The sequence below is a fragment of the Gobio gobio genome (genome assembly GCF_949357685.1).
Source record: "Gobio gobio genome assembly, chromosome: 19".
Lineage (NCBI taxonomy): Eukaryota > Metazoa > Chordata > Actinopteri > Cypriniformes > Gobionidae > Gobio > Gobio gobio.
In genome coordinates, this window is record NC_137112.1 from 25,577,133 (window position 1) to 25,594,556 (window position 17,424).

The 17,424-nt window shown below is 35.4% G+C and overlaps 1 protein-coding gene across 6 annotated transcripts in view; it reads left to right on the top strand.

The window, feature by feature from the left end:
• Window positions 1-17,190, top strand: part of slc4a10a (solute carrier family 4 member 10a) — a 74,625-nt gene extending 57,435 nt beyond the window's left edge. For 3 of the 6 annotated variants that reach the window (XM_079844895.1, XM_079844896.1, XM_079844897.1), the window contains 16 exons: window positions 1,898-1,998; window positions 2,113-2,287; window positions 2,387-2,520; window positions 4,171-4,416; window positions 4,535-4,640; window positions 6,909-7,070; window positions 9,266-9,379; window positions 9,467-9,628; window positions 9,730-9,981; window positions 10,095-10,163; window positions 10,807-10,980; window positions 11,059-11,181; window positions 11,311-11,375; window positions 12,042-12,152; window positions 14,089-14,125; window positions 15,697-17,190. In XM_079844895.1, coding sequence (XP_079701021.1) covers window positions 1,898-1,998; window positions 2,113-2,287; window positions 2,387-2,520; window positions 4,171-4,416; window positions 4,535-4,640; window positions 6,909-7,070; window positions 9,266-9,379; window positions 9,467-9,628; window positions 9,730-9,981; window positions 10,095-10,163; window positions 10,807-10,980; window positions 11,059-11,181; window positions 11,311-11,375; window positions 12,042-12,152; window positions 14,089-14,101 — 2,007 coding nt within the window. In that variant the 3' untranslated portion in view covers window positions 14,102-14,125; window positions 15,697-17,190. The remainder of the gene's footprint in view (window positions 1-1,897; window positions 1,999-2,112; window positions 2,288-2,386; window positions 2,521-4,170; window positions 4,417-4,534; window positions 4,641-6,908; window positions 7,071-9,265; window positions 9,380-9,466; window positions 9,629-9,729; window positions 9,982-10,094; window positions 10,164-10,806; window positions 10,981-11,058; window positions 11,182-11,310; window positions 11,376-12,041; window positions 12,153-14,088; window positions 14,126-15,696) is intronic. The other 3 variants (XM_079844892.1, XM_079844894.1, XM_079844893.1) reach the window with 2 other exon arrangements.
• The last annotated feature ends 234 nt before the right edge of the window (window positions 17,191-17,424 follow it).

Below are 17,424 nucleotides of genomic sequence, written 5' to 3' on the forward strand. Positions count from 1 at the left end.
GGAGGGCCAAAATTATTAACCAAAATGGAAACTTAGTCATCTCAGTTCAGTGTCAGTGCAGAGTATGCATGAACCGATCAGTCTTCTCAATCTTTACTAATTGCTATAATACAAAATAACATAAATGAACATCAGAGGGTATGTTAAGAGATACTTACTGAAATGTGTAATCACTCAATCAACTTGTATACAACGGGCCCTATCATACAACCGGCACACTGTGGCGCCAGGCGCTACGCAATAGTTTTTTGCTAGTTTCAGCCTGACGCAGTTATCATTTTCATGTCCTGCGCCATGTTGTTTAAATAGCAAATGCATTTGCGCCCATTTGTGCGTCATCTGAAAACGAGGTGTGTTTAGGTGCATTGTTGGCCGATTGCTATTTTGAGGCAACTGAAACAGACCATTTTTTTGTTATTTAAAGAGCGTGTTAGTAATATGAGCCTATAGGCGTGTCCACAACACACTTATTACACACAATGGTAATTTTTAAATTTTTTATAAACATTTTTAAATATTACAAATAAAAGGATTCCTTTCTGGAGAGGTGTTCAGTCTTTCCACTCGCAAATTCCGTCATGTAAATAGCGAATCCGTCATGTTGCAACCGCAACTGGCTTTTAAAGGGAATGGGAGATGAGACTGATTGTTTTTATTGCACGTTACACCCAAAATACAGTCATTATTCATTAAGAGAATAGGGGCAACCCTTTTAGACCATGCACCTGGTGTGCCGACCATTTTTCCCGTCGTTAAACTAGAAAAAGTGGATTCAGACACGCCATTAGCTGTGTTTCCATCCACCTATTTTATGCGCATTTTGGGATATCGCATCAAAAAATGCTGAATGGAAACGCCAAGATGCGCATAAATTCTAAAAACGTGCATTAAAAACGTATGCGCTCGTTTGAGTCGGATAAATGTTCTATCCGATACGAAAACATGCGCATAAACTAAGATGGAAATGCATTTACTGAATAAATTCCTTGATGCGCATAAAGAAAATCATGTGACTTTCGCGATGTAACAGCATAAATCTACTAACAAGCGGAAAAATCTTGTTGGCACTGCATCTGAAATGCAGTTTTGGTCTTTAAAAAGTCTGTTGTCAAACATGCTCGGTATATTTCCCTCCTTGAACTGTCTTACATGACTGTGTTCCCAAAAAGCACATCTGCAAGTGACGATTATGTTCTTTTCGACTTTTTTCGATGTTTTATGTGATATTGCGTTTAAAATCAAAATTTATTGCGGATAAATTATATTCGCAACTTTGGATGGAAACATAGCTATTGGTGCAACTGCGCTGTGCACTTTAGTTTAGACCATGCGCTTAGAACGTTAAAATAGTGCCCAAAATGTCACATAACCTTACATTTACCTCAGGAAAGCCAATAAATGTCCAATGCTCATTAGTCAGCTACTGTAGTTAGCCATAGCATGTAGTCAACTCTAGAGAGGAGCATTTTGCTAAATATATGCACTATATTGACTATTAATTATGTGTTTACTTAACCTGTCATCTTCATTATTTATTGCATGCTTGAATAAATGTCAGGATTTTTTTTTTATTACAGCCACCATTTAAGTGTATATGTTTCAACAAAGAATTGGAGTAGAAACATTAAAATCATAACATTAAAAAGTTGATATAAAACCGTGCAACTGTGCAATTTAAGTGTTTATATACAACTTTGTTTTGAAAAATTGAGTGTTGATTATTAAATAGATTTAATTACCTAATTGAGATTATTAAATAGATGTTGATTTCATTTTTCAGCTAAATGAAAACTTTAATTTCGGTTTCTGTAAAAAATTGATTTAGCTGGAATAATTCATATTCTTATCTCTAGTCTGAGATCAGTGGTAACGTTGGTTTTATGTCTTAATCTGGCAGGAGAAGCGGAAGGTTCCTCCTCTGGCCAATGGAGGGGCTGATCTGGGGGAAGCTGAGGAACACGGAGGCCACGGAGGACCAGAGCTACAGCGCACAGGGATGTGAGTAATCTATGAATATGTACTGTCCATATCTTTTTGTGTTCGTAAAGTCTGTCAATTTCATGTCTGAGACAGACCCGGATCTCAGATGATGTCTTTTAATTGTTTCTACAGGATATTTGGGGGCCTACTTATGGACATAAAGCGTAAGGCTCCTCACTACCTGTCCGATTACACAGATGCCATAAGTTTGCAGTGTCTCGCCTCCTTCCTCTTCCTGTACTGTGCCTGCATGTCTCCTGTGATCACCTTTGGAGGTCTGCTGGGTGAAGCTACAGAAGGACGCATAGTAAGAACACATAAGTGAATTTATATTAGCAAAAACATGTACTGTATATTGAATAATTATGCTGTGACTGATGATATGTTCTTCCGATTTCTCTCTTAGAGTGCGATAGAGTCTCTGTTTGGAGCCTCTATGACGGGTATAGCATATTCATTGTTTGCTGGGCAGCCCCTCACTATCCTGGGCAGTACGGGACCTGTCTTGGTCTTTGAGAAAATCCTCTTCAAATTCTGCAAGTAAGGCTCCTATGATTCATTTGCAATAACCATTTCAAAGTATTTCAAAGTCTGATTAAGGGGGGAATTATCTAAGAATTAATTGTGCTGATAGTGTTGTTTATTTGCACATGCATCTATCTAACTGTCTGTCTGTCTGTCTAACTATCTAAATTATTTTTTTTTCACTCAATAAATTACTGGGAAAATTACAAAAATATATACACTATATTGCCAAAAGTTTTGGTATGTCTGCCTTTACAGCACATGAAATTGAATGGCCTCCCATTCTTAATCCGGATTAATATGGAGTTGGCCCACCCTTTACAGCTATAACAGCTTCAAATCTTCTGGGAAGGCTTTCCACAAGGATTAGGAGTGTGTTTATGGGTATTTTTGACCATTCTTCTAGAAGCGCATTTGTGAGGTCAGGCACTGAGAAGGCCTGGCTCGCATTCTCCACTCTAGTTCATCCCAAAGGTGCTCTATCGGCTTGAGCTCAGGACTCTGTGCAGGCCAGTCAATTTCCTCCACACCAAACTCGTTCATCCATGTCTTTATGGACCTTGCTTTATGCACTGGTGCGCAGTCATGTTGGAACAGGAAGAGGCCATCCCCAAACTGTTCCCACAAATTTGGGAGTATGAAATTGTCCAAAATGTCTTGATATGCTGAAGCATTAAGAGTTCCTCTCACTGGAACTAAAGGGCCATCCCCCCTCCACCAAACTTTACACTTGGCACAATACAGTCAGGCAAGTACCATTCTCCTGGCAACCGCCAAACCCAGACTCGGTCATCGGATTGCCAGACAGAGAAGCTTGATTCGTCACTCCAGAGAACACATCTCCACTGCTCTAGAGTCCAGTGGCGGCGTGCTTTACACCACAGCATCCCACACTTTGCATTGCACTTGGTAATGTAAGGCTTGGATGCAGCTGCTCGGCCCTGATAACCCATTCCATGAAGCTCTCTACGCAATGTTCTTGAGCTAATCTGAAGGCCACATGAACTTTGGAGGTCTGTAGCTATTGAATATGCAGCAAGTTGGCGACTTCTGTGAGCCTCAGCATGCACTGACCCCGCTCTGTGATTTTCGTGGCCTACCACTTCGTGGCTGAGTTGCTGTTGTTCCCAATTGCTTCCACTTTGTTATAATACCACAACAGTTGACTGTGGAATATTTAGGAGTGAGAAAATTTCACGATTGGACTTATTGCACTGGTGGCAACCTATCACGGTACCACACTTGAATTCACTGATCTCCTGAGAGCAACCCATTCTTTCACAAATGTTTGTAGAAGCGTCTGCATGCCTAGGTGCTTGATTTTATACATCTGTGGCCATGGAAGTGATTGGAACACCTGAATTCAAAGATTTGGAGGGGTGTCCCAATAATTTTGGCAATAGAGTGTGTATACAAAGTACTTTCCCACAAATCAAAATGTATTAATTCATAATGAAATAATAAAAATAAAATAGATACAAAAGAAAATAAAGGAAAAATACGAATTGTGGGTGATTAGTGACTACGATTTAAAGAAAGGAAAAAAAAGGTTTTAAAATATTTTTTTATTAGCTGAAAAATCACACAGAGTTGCCGTAATTATTTAGTTAATCTATTAGAGTCATTTTAAGTCAATTTTGTTTTCATTTGTGTCTTTCTCCTCAGAGATTATGGTTTGTCCTACCTCTCCTTACGCGTGTGTATCGGTCTGTGGACGGCCTTTTTCTGTCTTTTGCTGGTTGCCACAGACGCCAGCTCACTGGTGTGTTACATTACACGGTTCACAGAGGAAGCCTTCGCTTCCCTTATTTGCATCATCTTCATCTATGAGGCTCTGGAGAAACTCATTCATCTGGGAGAGATATACCCTTTTAACATGCACAACAACCTCAACCAGCTCACTCAGTACTCGTGAGTAATGACACACATATCATTCTTCCTCGAATTCACAGTTATAATTCCGCTGTATGTGTGGTAAAGTTATTAATGTGAAATACGGTGATGCATTTGTGTGTGTGTTATTTTGCAGGTGTGTGTGCACAATGCCTAAAGAACCAAGTAATGCCACACTGAATTACTGGGAGGAAAAAAACATCACTGCATCTGAGATTGACTGGTTAGGTCTAGATGTCAAGGTAAGTGTGACTATTGGTGCATTCAAGTCCTCCTGGGATGTTTGCCTGGGACTGTTGGCCCTGAAGTGTCTGCAGAGACCATGTCAATTAAACTCCCCCTGAAATTGCCTCGTCGACACGGCATCCTCAATAAAACCGTCTCCGGCGTGATGACTCCGATTGTTCGAATATTACAATTTAATAATTGTTAAATCGATATGTCATCCTCAATAAACCCGTCTCCGGCGTGTTGCCTCTGATCTTTCGAATATTCCGATCTATTATGACCTCTGACCTGTAAAGTTGCCAGAATAATAATCATACGCTGTTTTTTAAAGGGTTAGTTCACCCAAAAATGAAAATGATGTCATTAATTACTTACCTTCATGTCGTTCGACACCCGTAAGACCTCCGTTCATCTTCGGAACACAAATGAAGATATTTTAGTTGAAATCCGATCGCTCAGAAAGGCCTCCATTGGCACAATGCACGGTACACTCTCAAGACCCATAAAAGGTGCTAAAGACGTCGTTACAAAGTCCATCTCATTACAGTGGTTCTGCAATAACTTTATAAAGTGACGAGAATAGTTTTTGTGTGCAAAAAAACCCTAAATAACGACTTATATCATGATGACCGATTTCAAAACAAGGCATCATGAAGCTTCGAAGCGTTATGAAACAGTGAGTCGATTCAGCGGTTTGAATCGCCAAAGTCACTTGATTTCAGCAGTTTGCAAATTTTTCTTAATTTTTTCAACTAAATATCCAAATAAATCTAATTATTAGGCTGAGTTGGCCATATAAACAAAATTACTGATCTAATTACTGATCTAAAGCCCACACTGTCACTGTGTGATGGTTGGGGTGGGCTGGTGACGTTGCCGTTTTCTCCGGAGTGGTTGTGCAGCTGAGTAGAATTCTGTTGCATTGTTTTGCTGTTTAACACTGTAAAGCTGCTTTGAAACAATCTGCATTGTTAAAAGCGCTATATAAATAAAGTTGACCTGACTTGACTTGACTTGACGTTTGTATTTATGAGTTGGGAAGTCGTAATTACCACGTCTGGTACGTTCAAGTCACTCTGGTCAGAGCACACAATAGTTTTCTACTGTACTTCTACAAAATGATGAATAAATAATACGAATCAGGTGTGTTTTTGATACAATTTATGAAGGTGCTGTAAATCGAATCCTAAAATGTTCTATCATAAGAACTGTACAATAGTATTGTGTTTTGTACATGTAACTAGTTTTATTGTAAATGAAAACATTTATAATAGCCTTCATTTCAGCGAATTTACCATCAATACAGATGTCCACTATATTTTCTCTCTGACACGACTCCAACGTCGTAAATTCGGGCTTAAAGAAAGTTAAGTAATTACAACTTTGTTGTGGGGTTCCTCTGCGTTCAACTCGTAAATAAGATCGTTCCAACATGATTTGAATGCACCAAATGGCTATGTTCTAAATGGAATACTAACATGCTTAATGCTGATTTGACATTAAAAATAGGATGTACAACTGTATGCATTATGCAATGATAGCATACATTTTTTGTATCCATTTTATCCAAAGAACTAGATTCAAACATTTTGCATTTCAATCAGATAACAAAAAAAGAAGAAAAGGATATTACGTCCTGTTCATTTGTCACAGTAGTATGCTAAATTGTCACATGACCTCCATAGCATGTCATCTTGGAAATGAATAGGGTTATTTTATGGTTCTAATTAAAAACAAAAGTCAGTTTTTGCCAGTCTGATCTAAGAATGAGTCAAGACAATGTTAATAAACAGTACAGCACTCTCCAAATGGAAGGTCATTGAGTGCATTGCATTGTGGGATAATGTGTTCCACATATACTGTGCTCTAGTTGTGTATTTCACATTTTTCCAAATAATATATAATTTATGGTATACACACTGTTTACTTCCTTCTTTCAAAAAGTAGTTAGTACACTATCCCTAACATTCCTACAGACATCTGTGTCTCATTTTCTTGGCTGAAATATAGGTTAAATGAATACATTTCAGTGACTAAGCTTTAATAAAAGCAAATCCACTGCTGTTTCACCTCATTTCCCCTCCTTTTATTTTAAAGCTCCCCCCCCCCCCCCCCCCCCACACACACACACACACGCACACAACCTAATCCAGTGTAAACAAATCCTTGTAACATTTCCACAGTTACACCTGACTGTATATTAATGTTTTTCTGGATGTTGTGTTTATCTTTGTTCTTCATCAGAAGCAGATGTGATTATTGTGTCTTATGTTGCGTCTCAGGGCTGTGTGGAGAACAGGGGTGAGTTTCTGGGCAGCGCATGTGGCCATCACGGTCCATACATACCTGACGTCCTCTTCTGGTCTGTCATTCTCTTCTTCTCTACGGTTGCTATGTCCTCCTTCCTCAAGGAGTTCAAAACAAGCCGTTACTTCCCCACCAAGGCAAGAAGCTTGTGTGTGTGTTTCAGTATAGAATAGTACAGACAAGTGTGAAAGTATGCGTGTGTGAATTTATGTGGATTCATCTCCCCACTGTGCTGCAATTGTTGTGGGCCAACTGTAACCTATAGCTGTTTTCAAAAAGGGAGTCTGTGGAAAAAAAAAAAAAATATATATATATATATATATATATATTTTTTTTTAAATAATTAAAAAATATATAATTAATAAAATAGAATATAATATTAGCCTGACGTCATCATACTCAAATTCTAGAATATAAGTGAGTGTAATTGACATATGTTGAGCGACACATAGTTGTAAACAGAACTCAACTGCACGCACACTGGAAGAAGTAGAAGAAGAAGATGAGTGTAAACAATCTTTGCCGGTGTTGTAAAAAGAATTTAAGGATACACGGAGTACCAACACGATAATCATTTTTGAGAGAAATAGTAAAGGTGTATATACGAACAAGTTCTCCGTTTAGTAAACAAATTCAAACCCAAGCGCTCTTTGGTGACGTGGATGATTATGTTACTGTTGATCATCTGTCCATCATCGTATAAATCCTGCCCTGACAATTTGATTGGTCCGAACAGCTCTGGTTCGAGCGTAGTTGCTCCTCAATGGATTCCGAACTTCCCGACCTCAAATGTTGTGGGCGGAGCTAAGTTCGGCTGGCATCCAGGCTAATATAAAATAATACAATACAATACAATACAATACAATACAATACAATACAATATAATATAATATAATATAATATAATATAATATAATATAATATAATATAATATAATATAATATAATATAATAAATATAATCAGTGTTGGGCATAATAATAATATTACTTTCTCTGGTAACAAGTAGTGTAAAAAATATTAATAAAATGTAAGTAATCACCATCCAAAAAATGGCTAGTTACTAATTACTTTTTTGTCACAATCGCTAATGATTTGAAAAAATCCAATGAAATTCAAAAAGATTGAGAAATCCACATCATATAGCAGCTAGAAATACAGCCATTATTTAAATTTTGTAGGGAAAAAGGATGAAAAAAAACATCAATGTCACACGTAAATTGTGTAGTGGTACTTAGACTTTGTCTGTAATATTTTTAGGTCATTGAAACATTCAGACCACATTCTATTAATTGTTGTTGCCATATATATATACATTGCATACTATTGTATAAACTTATTTCATCGTCAGATTAAATGTGCTGGTGCTTGTTGGCCTCTTTTTGTCTGCCAACATGTTTGGTTGGTTCTACTTGCTTGAACCCTGTTACAGATTTTACTATGGTTCTGCTTTATTAAATAACAGAAGTTGTTTAAAAAAAATGTTGCTTGTCATCAGTTTGAGCCAGTTGTACTCTTCATTTTTCTGTAACTGCAAAAATTATGCAATTACCAATTAGTTGGGGTGTAATGAGAAAGTAATGTAACTAGTAGTGTAACTAATTACTATTGGCCGAGAGTAATAAGTAAAGCAATAATATTACTTTTGAAAGGAGTAACTAGTTGAGTAATATATACATTTTTTTGAGTAAAGAGCCCAACACTGAATATAATATAATTAATGCTGGGCAATTGATTAATCGCGATTAATCACATCCCAAATAAAAAGTTTGTGTTTACATAATATATGTGTGTGTACTGTGTATAATTATTATGCATATATAAATACACACACATGCATGTATATATTTAAGAAAAATATGTTATATTTATATATAAAATATTTATATTTATAAATAAGATCAATTATATAAATATATATATACAGTATATACATGCAAATATTTCTTAAATATATATATGAAGGATTGTGTATTTATATATACATAATAATTATACACAGTACACACACATATCTTATGTAAACACTTTTATTTTGGATGCGATTAATTGATTGCCTAGCACTAAATATAATATACTGTAATATAATATAATATAATATAATATAATATAATATAATATAATATAATATAATATAATATAATATAACATAATATAATATAATATAATATAATATAATATAATATAATATAATATAATATAATATAATATAATATAATATAATATAATATAATATAATATAATATAATATAATATACCTGGCTAACAGAGACAAGGCTCACAGTTTCATGTTCAGTTTCTAGCGCTTATTCCAATACTGTGCGTTTCTCAACAGGTGAGGGCAATTATCAGCGATTTTGCTGTTTTCATCACCATCTTGACCATGGTTCTGACGGACTACGCTCTGGGGGTCCCCTCCACAAAACTACAGGTTCCTAATGAGTTTAAAGTGAGTCGTTAAGAGTAGTATTAATACTGTGTCATTTTCATTTGTAGATTTTCAGAATATGAATCTGTAATTGATGATCTCTTACAGCCGACCAGAGATGACCGTGGCTGGTTCATCAGCCCGCTGGGACCAAACCCATGGTGGACCACTATTGTGAGCTTCATCCCAGCTCTGTTGTGCACCATCCTCATCTTCATGGACCAACAAATCACTGCCGTTATTATTAACAGGAAGGAACACAAGCTGAAGGTTTGTCACTACTTCACATTATGCTCCTTTTGGTTAACAAATAACCTCTTACTCTTGATGAGATGTCACATGTCTTTCGTTGTGTATGTGTGCATCCACAGAAAGGCTGTGGGTATCATCTGGACCTGTTTGTGGTGGGTGTGATGCTGGGTGTGTGCTCTATCATGGGCCTCCCGTGGTTCGTGGCTGCGACGGTGCTGTCAATCAGCCATGTGAACAGCCTCAAATTGGAGTCTGAATGCTCCGCACCTGGGGAACAGCCCAAGTTCTTGGGCATCCGAGAGCAGCGCTTCACCGGCCTCATGATATTCGTCCTCATGGGCAGCTCAGTATTTATGACCTCCGTACTGAAGGTCAGTGATCTTCTTTGGTCAACAGATAATAGTTACAATATTGCATTGCTAAATGCTTGCAATAAAAATTATTTTTATCTTTTTAATGGTTATTATTTTGTTTTTTTCCTCAGCATATCCCGATGCCTGTGTTGTATGGAGTGTTCCTCTACATGGGAGCATCGTCTCTCAGGGGCATACAGGTACTGCATTTACTTAAGTCATATGTTGTGCCTAATATTTGATAATTCCAACATTTGCAGGTGTGGCTTATGTGTCCCAGTGTTATTTTAGTATTATTTATATAGAAGTCTTGCTCACCAAGGCTGCCTTTATTTGATCAGAAATACAGTAAAAACAGTAAGATTGTGAAATATGATTACACACTACAAAAGAGCTGTTGTCTGTTTTAATATATTTTGTAAAATGTAATTTCCCAGTGTTATTTTAGTATTATTTATATGATATTATAATATTTATTCATATTTTAAATTAGCTTTTATTTTTAGATTTTCAGTTTTCAAGTTTTAAGTAATTTTTGGTAATTTTTATTAGATTTTTCTATTTAGCTTTAATTTATTTTTTGTTTTATTTTGTATTTATTAATTTTATTATTATTATTGTATTTTTATTAATAAAACTGTTTGTTTTAGTTTTAGGCATTTTAGTACGAAAAGTTAAATACGTTTTTTAAGGTTTTTTTTCTAAAATTTATATTTTATTTCAGCTTAATTTAAATTTACGAATTTATTTTAAACAGTTTTTCAGTGAATTGTGTCCAAATACTTTTCAGGATCATTTTGTGCAGTTCTAACCATGTTGGGTGTGTTTGTGTTTGCCATTCAGTTCTTTGATCGTCTGAAGCTGTTTGGGATGCCGACAAAACACCAGCCTGATTTCATCTACCTGAGACACGTCCCGCTGAGAAAAGTGCACCTGTTTACCATCATCCAGCTCAGCTGCCTGGTGCTTCTTTGGGTCATCAAAACCTCCAGAGCAGCCATTGTCTTTCCTATGATGGTAAGACGTGTGTGTTTGTATATATTTCTGTGTGTGTGCATGATCATCAAGATTCTCATATGATGTGTTTTCTTGCAGGTCTTAGCCCTTGTGTTCATCCGTAAGCTGTTGGATTTTTTCTTCTCTAAGCGAGATCTCAGCTGGCTTGATGACCTTATGCCCGAGAGCAAGAAGAAGAAAATGGAAGATGCACAGCAAGAGGTACCACCCCCCATCACGCACCGCTATTGGTTGCGGCCTGTGACAACGCTATTGGCCGGCAATGACCAATCACTGAAGACAATGTTTTGAAAGGACAAATCACCAACATGTTCTTTCTCTCACTTTCAGGAGAATCAGTGTGTCTTGATGGAGGATGAAGGAATTGTTCAAGTGCCCCTAGAGGGGCATTATAAGTAAGTAGGACAAATTCAGTGTTTTTACACTGTAAAATTGGTAACTGTTGTTTCCATTTCTACCTAATCTAACCATTAAATCTTATGTTTTTGTAATGTATTTATATTGATGCAGTGGTTACATTTTTTTTATTTTTGACTTGAATAATTTTACATATTAATTTGGAGCACAATTTTTTAGGAAACTTTTAGAAAACATACAATATCATTCAAAATTCAATTCAATTCAATTTTTTTAATTATACAAAATATATGAATGATTTCTGAAGGATCATGTGACACTGAAAGACCTAGAGAAATTTGCCATCAATACATTTAAGACATAAATTACATTTTAAAATAGAAAACATTTATTTTAAATTGTATTAATATTTCACAATATTACTATTTGTACTGTATTTTTGATCAAATAAATGCACCCTTGGTGAGCATAAGATACTTCTGACAGTACTGTATTTATTTTTTAGAAAACATTTTTCAATGTAATATACAAAGCAAAATGTCAAAAAAATATAATTTCATTTCACATATTTCATTATAGAAGCACACAGCCTGCAGTCAATCATTTCTGTAAAATTTTAGGACAAACTTTAACATTTTTCTTTCAAAATATGACAACAAAAATAGTCTGAGATTAAATTTGCTGAATTTTTTGCATTCATTAAGGGACGATCCATCCACGGTCAACATTTCTGATGAAATGACAAAGACGTCTTTTGGAAATGTTTGGAAAGGCCTCAACACTGACAGCACCAACAAAGATCAAAGCTCGAAAAGGTTTGGATTTAATATTCCCTTAGAACATTCCTTCGCTTGCATAATAATATTCAAACATGTCACTTTAATCTCACCGCAAACCAGTAAACATTGCATTAGGATAGATGAAAATACACAGTATTTTGATACCATGGGACATTTTCAGATTCTTGATTCAGTAGCAGCACGTTTTTATTCCTCCTTTTCGAACATTGAACTAAAATCCTACTTTTAAAGGGGTCATGAACTGGATTTTTTTAATAAATTTTTTTAAAGAGCACCTATCATGGAATTTTGAAATTTACCTTTCATGTAGTGTGTAACATAGATCTAAGTGAACAAAAACTTCCTGCATAGTTTGAAATATGACAGTGCACCGTATATATAGTTATTTTCTTTCAAAAGTAAGAGTCGACTCTGAGTCATTTTTAAGAATCGTTAGAAGACCGAAGCTTTTTCTCTGACTAGATGACGTCAACTTGTCAAGTTATTTGAATACAATACGTCCACTTATTGTGCTCCAAGACGCCAGTGAAAACTAGAAAACATCATGGCGACGAGACGCTGTGTTCTGAAGTGAGACTCAAAAGCAAACTTTTTTCATCTGCCCAAGGATGAGCATTTGAAGACTAAGTGGCTTGAAGACAAACCATACATCGTCGCGATTGTGTGTTTATTAGTCGTCAAATGTATGTTTCGCGATCTCAGGAAGCTTTTATTAAGGACTTCTATTTTGGCACATGGTATCTTCTTCATCTGTCTGTACATGGACTACATGTGCACAGAGCGCCCTCCGGCTGCCAGTATGAATTGAAAACAACACATAAGAGACTCAATCGCTCATGATTAGGCTATATCTGCGCATTTTGAGGAAGTATTGAATAAAAAATACTCCTCTGTTTAGAAATTTGACACAGACATATGAGAATCTATCAATATGTCTCCTCATCTGCACACTTTTGAACTAAAAGCCCTGAGGGATGTTGATTTGTCGCGAGTCTTCGTGAGGAGAATAGAGGAGTTTTTTTATGAATGAGATCAGCTGAGGCTCATATTACAATCAAACGGTACAGACGCGGTTTTCATATTCATAACTCCTGACACATATAACAAATTACTGTCACTATAAGACTTTGATGGGCGTTCCGTTTCCGAAAATATCTGCACAGACTATACCAATCACAACTGACTGGGTCATCGGACCAATCACCGCAGATTAGCGTCACGTAAAGGCGGGGTTTTGAAAAGTGAATCACTAAAGGAATCTTTTGAGAATCGCTGTCAAAACAGGTAAAAATAAATGCATATTATAAGAAAACTAATGTCTTTTTTGTCATTGCATGCATGCAAAACTGTTGTTGGGGACTTCTAAAACAATATTTGGAACATTTTAAATGCCATGATAGGTGCTCTTTAATGTTTTTTGAGGTCTGTCATTTTATTACTCGGGTAATTCTGTGTTTGCATCTTTCTTGTATTTACGACTACATGATGTGTGAATCGGTGGGCGGGGCAATGATGTTGAAGTAGGCGTTGATCTTCTTCTGCAGAGGCAGTCTTCCATTGCACTATTACGCCATACTGACAAAATCCGAAACAAGTTGTTTTGTGAGCTTGGTTTAAAAAAAAAAAGCTGTTTTTGGACTGAGGAGGAAGTTTTGAGTTCTGAAACCTACACGATATTTTTATAGTACAGTGACCTCTTATATGTCAAAAGATGAAGGAACATTTGATTTCTCAATTCATGACCACTTTAAAAACCCTGTTAAAGATCAAATAAGAAACATTTTCATTCTCAAGCAGAGTTTGGTCATGTCTGAGCCCATAGTCAAAAAAATGCAAATTAGCAATCTAGCAATATTTAGTGAATTCCTCAAACATGCTGTTCTCATAAAAATGGAAGTGTGAATATCAGGCTCATATCATGACTGAATTTTTCATCCCTGTCACTCATAAGCTCCCTCTCCTAATATCTCAGATGCTGATTTCCAAAGGTAAGACGCAACCCAACCCGTCTGTGCACGATCACTGTATATACACTAGTGCTGTGGGTACTATGGTTCATGTTTCCTAAATGTTCAAACCTTTTCTCCTTTTCTGAAAAATGTTGTGTCTTCCTCTTTAGAGTTTAATGATAATGAAATAATTCCTGGCTTTACAAAGGGCATCTTTCTAAAAACACTGGCATCATGAGGGACCCAAGCTCTATTTTTCCTGAGCATTTTAGCCTCCGTGTGCATGTTTGTGTGTATTTGTTGAGAATGTTAAATGCATGGAAAAGCATGATTTTGGTTAGGTCAAAGGTCATGCTTTAGCGCATGCACAATTATAACTCCCTGGGGTCAGATAGTCATGTAAAATAGGGCTGTCAAAGTTATCGCATGCAGTTTGCTCTTTCTATTTTTGTTTTTTAAGTCTGATGTTTATTTGACACCTGTTTCATTCTGTCTTGTGTGAATCTGAATATTCAGTAAATTCTGTACATACAATATTATTTATTCATAAGTCAAACCCATGTGGGATGTTTAACAAAATGTCTAGAGTGATTATAGATATGCATATATTCCACTATTAGAGTCGTCAACATAATAATTATGATTTTTTTTTTTTAAATGCAGCAACAGATTAAATATAAAAGGAGTGTATATATATTTAAACATTTTGAAATAATAAATATTAATAATTAAATAATTTTAATATGAATTATTTAGTTATTAATTACAATAATTGATTATTTAAATCATTTGACAGAATAAATCATAATAATGTAACTTTACTGTTTAATCATAAGGAAGGAGCCAGGGTTATTATTATAACTGTAACTAAAACTAAAATTAAGACCATAAAAAACATTTTTGTTACTTCAAATAAAATAAACATCAACTGAAATGAAATCAAATATAAAAAACTTAAACGTATTTTATTTCAGCTAGTTTCCAATGCAACAATTCTCATTTTAATTTAGTTTAAATTAATGTACAAATAAAATGAAAGACTAAAATGGAAATAAATATTTAAAAAATTATATATTTATTGTTTTTATATAAAAAAAATCTAAAACTACAACTTTAACTGAAATGAAAATGAAAATGGAAAATATAAACTAATTCAAAATATTAATAAAACTATTAGTATCTCAATAGCAGATAGCAGTATCTCAATAATACAAAAATAACACTGGAATGCGCTCACATAAAACGTCTCAAGTTATGAAGGTAACCTATGGTTCCCTGAGAAGGGGAATGAGACATTACGTCTTTGATTGACGCTATGAGGAACATCAGTGTCTGAAGCACTTGTGTACACACAACAATTTCATTGGCCGACGACAGTCCATGACTGACTGTCGTTGGCCAATTAAAATGTTGTGTGTACACCGGTCACGCTGATTGCGTCTCCTTTAGCGTCAATCCAAGATGCAGTGTTGAGTTCCTCTCTGAAAGGGAACTGTTTGTATTCTTCTGCTCCAAGAACAAACTCGTCACTCACTGTTTCTCGTCAGCTTTTCGACAATCAAATATCTGTTTATCTTTTTTGACGTGGATCTTTCTCTATGTTTCTGCAGCTCAACAGTTGTAGTTGCCATTGGACATGAGCGAGGTGATGAAGAGAAGGACACAGATTTGGATAGAGAGACGAGTTTGTGAGTTTATGTATTTCAAAACACTCGGTATCGTGCCACACTACAAGCACCACTATATGCTTCTGTTCTGTAGGTCTGTGTGTGCCAGTCTGTGCTAAGGCACCGTGTTATATTTACATGTTTTTTATGTGTGTGCGTGTGTGTGAGAGTGTGTGTGAGTGTGTGGAGATTGTTTGGTTGTGTTTAACGGTCCAATTGTAGTTTTACCTATAGACATTTAAAAACAATTAAGGTTACTTTTGTTTTCAACCAGGTAGAGTGTATTTTGTATGTTTTATATTTTTTTGACAGTAGTTCCTATTGAAATTCCTTGTCTTATAGCCTGAATATGTTTATTATATAAAAATCATTCTTTTTTTATTATGCATAAATGATAAATATTCATTTGAAGGCATAGCTGTAATATCATAATAGTAAGAAGCAATTTCTGACGGAAGATGCAAATGTAGTTCTGTCAGCTTTTTCAGTGTCTGTGCGATTACGTCAAAATGTTCTCCACATCACTTATTAAGATACTTGATGTTAACATTTACTACTTACGAACAGTGACCAATATTTTTTTAAGTACTTTTATGAACAGTTTTTTCCATTTTGTGAATTTTATTGTAATATTTCCCTGAAAACACAAACGTACGAGTGCTCTCTGCTCGTTTGAGCCTACAACACTTTCTCTTGAACTTCTTGATATGAAACACATTCATATTCATAAATTCACTTGTTAATCTGACTGTATTTTGTTTTATCTTTTATTTTTGAAAACTATTATTACGAAGCTTTATCTCATTTTGTGTAGCACTTGACCATGCAAATAATAGTAAACATATATTTTGCTAAAACGTTGCAAATAATATAATTGTATAGTGCTGTTTTCACAATGTTTCTGAGTGATCTGTCTCCTCTACAAGACTCATTTACAAACCACGAAAAGAGACCTCATCGCTCGAACGAACGAATTATACTATTACTGCCGATAATACAAAAAACATACAAGAAATGCAATAATATTCCTTTTAATAAGAGGGGCATTACACCATGTACTAGAGACAAATCTAACATTAATCATCAACACATGTACATGTTATTCTGTATTTTGTCAGTGTGTATCATTTTAAATAACAAAGTTATTTAATGTGTGGATAGATTTAAATATGTATAGAGTGGGGGGAAATGAATGGTTTCATGTTACTGTCAGTGTTATTACAGTGTTTCGCCATTTTTGAGGTCGGTTGATGAAACTACGACACGCACATCATGCACATGTCGGCAGTACAATGTTCTGTTGATTTCACTGTAAAATAAGCATTTCTTCCTGAAAACAGCCACTGTTGTTTATTAAATTATTCATTCAAATGAACTTGTATCGTTACAACTGTGAGAAATTTTCATCAGAATAAATGTGACTGCAAATAAACTGACACTGAAGTGTGTTTTTGCAAAGTTTTATATGTTGACTTGACAAAGCTAACATACTGAAATCCTATTGAAGCTGCTTCTTCTTCTGAGACAGTATATCTCCTCCTAGAGCTTTTAAAGCTATGTTGTGAACTTTTATCTTCTAAAGTGTAGGAAACTCAGAAGATGAAGACCAGGAGACTTCGGGATCAAACAGAAGTTATTCTTTTAATGAGAACTCTCTGTGCTGCAGGTCGT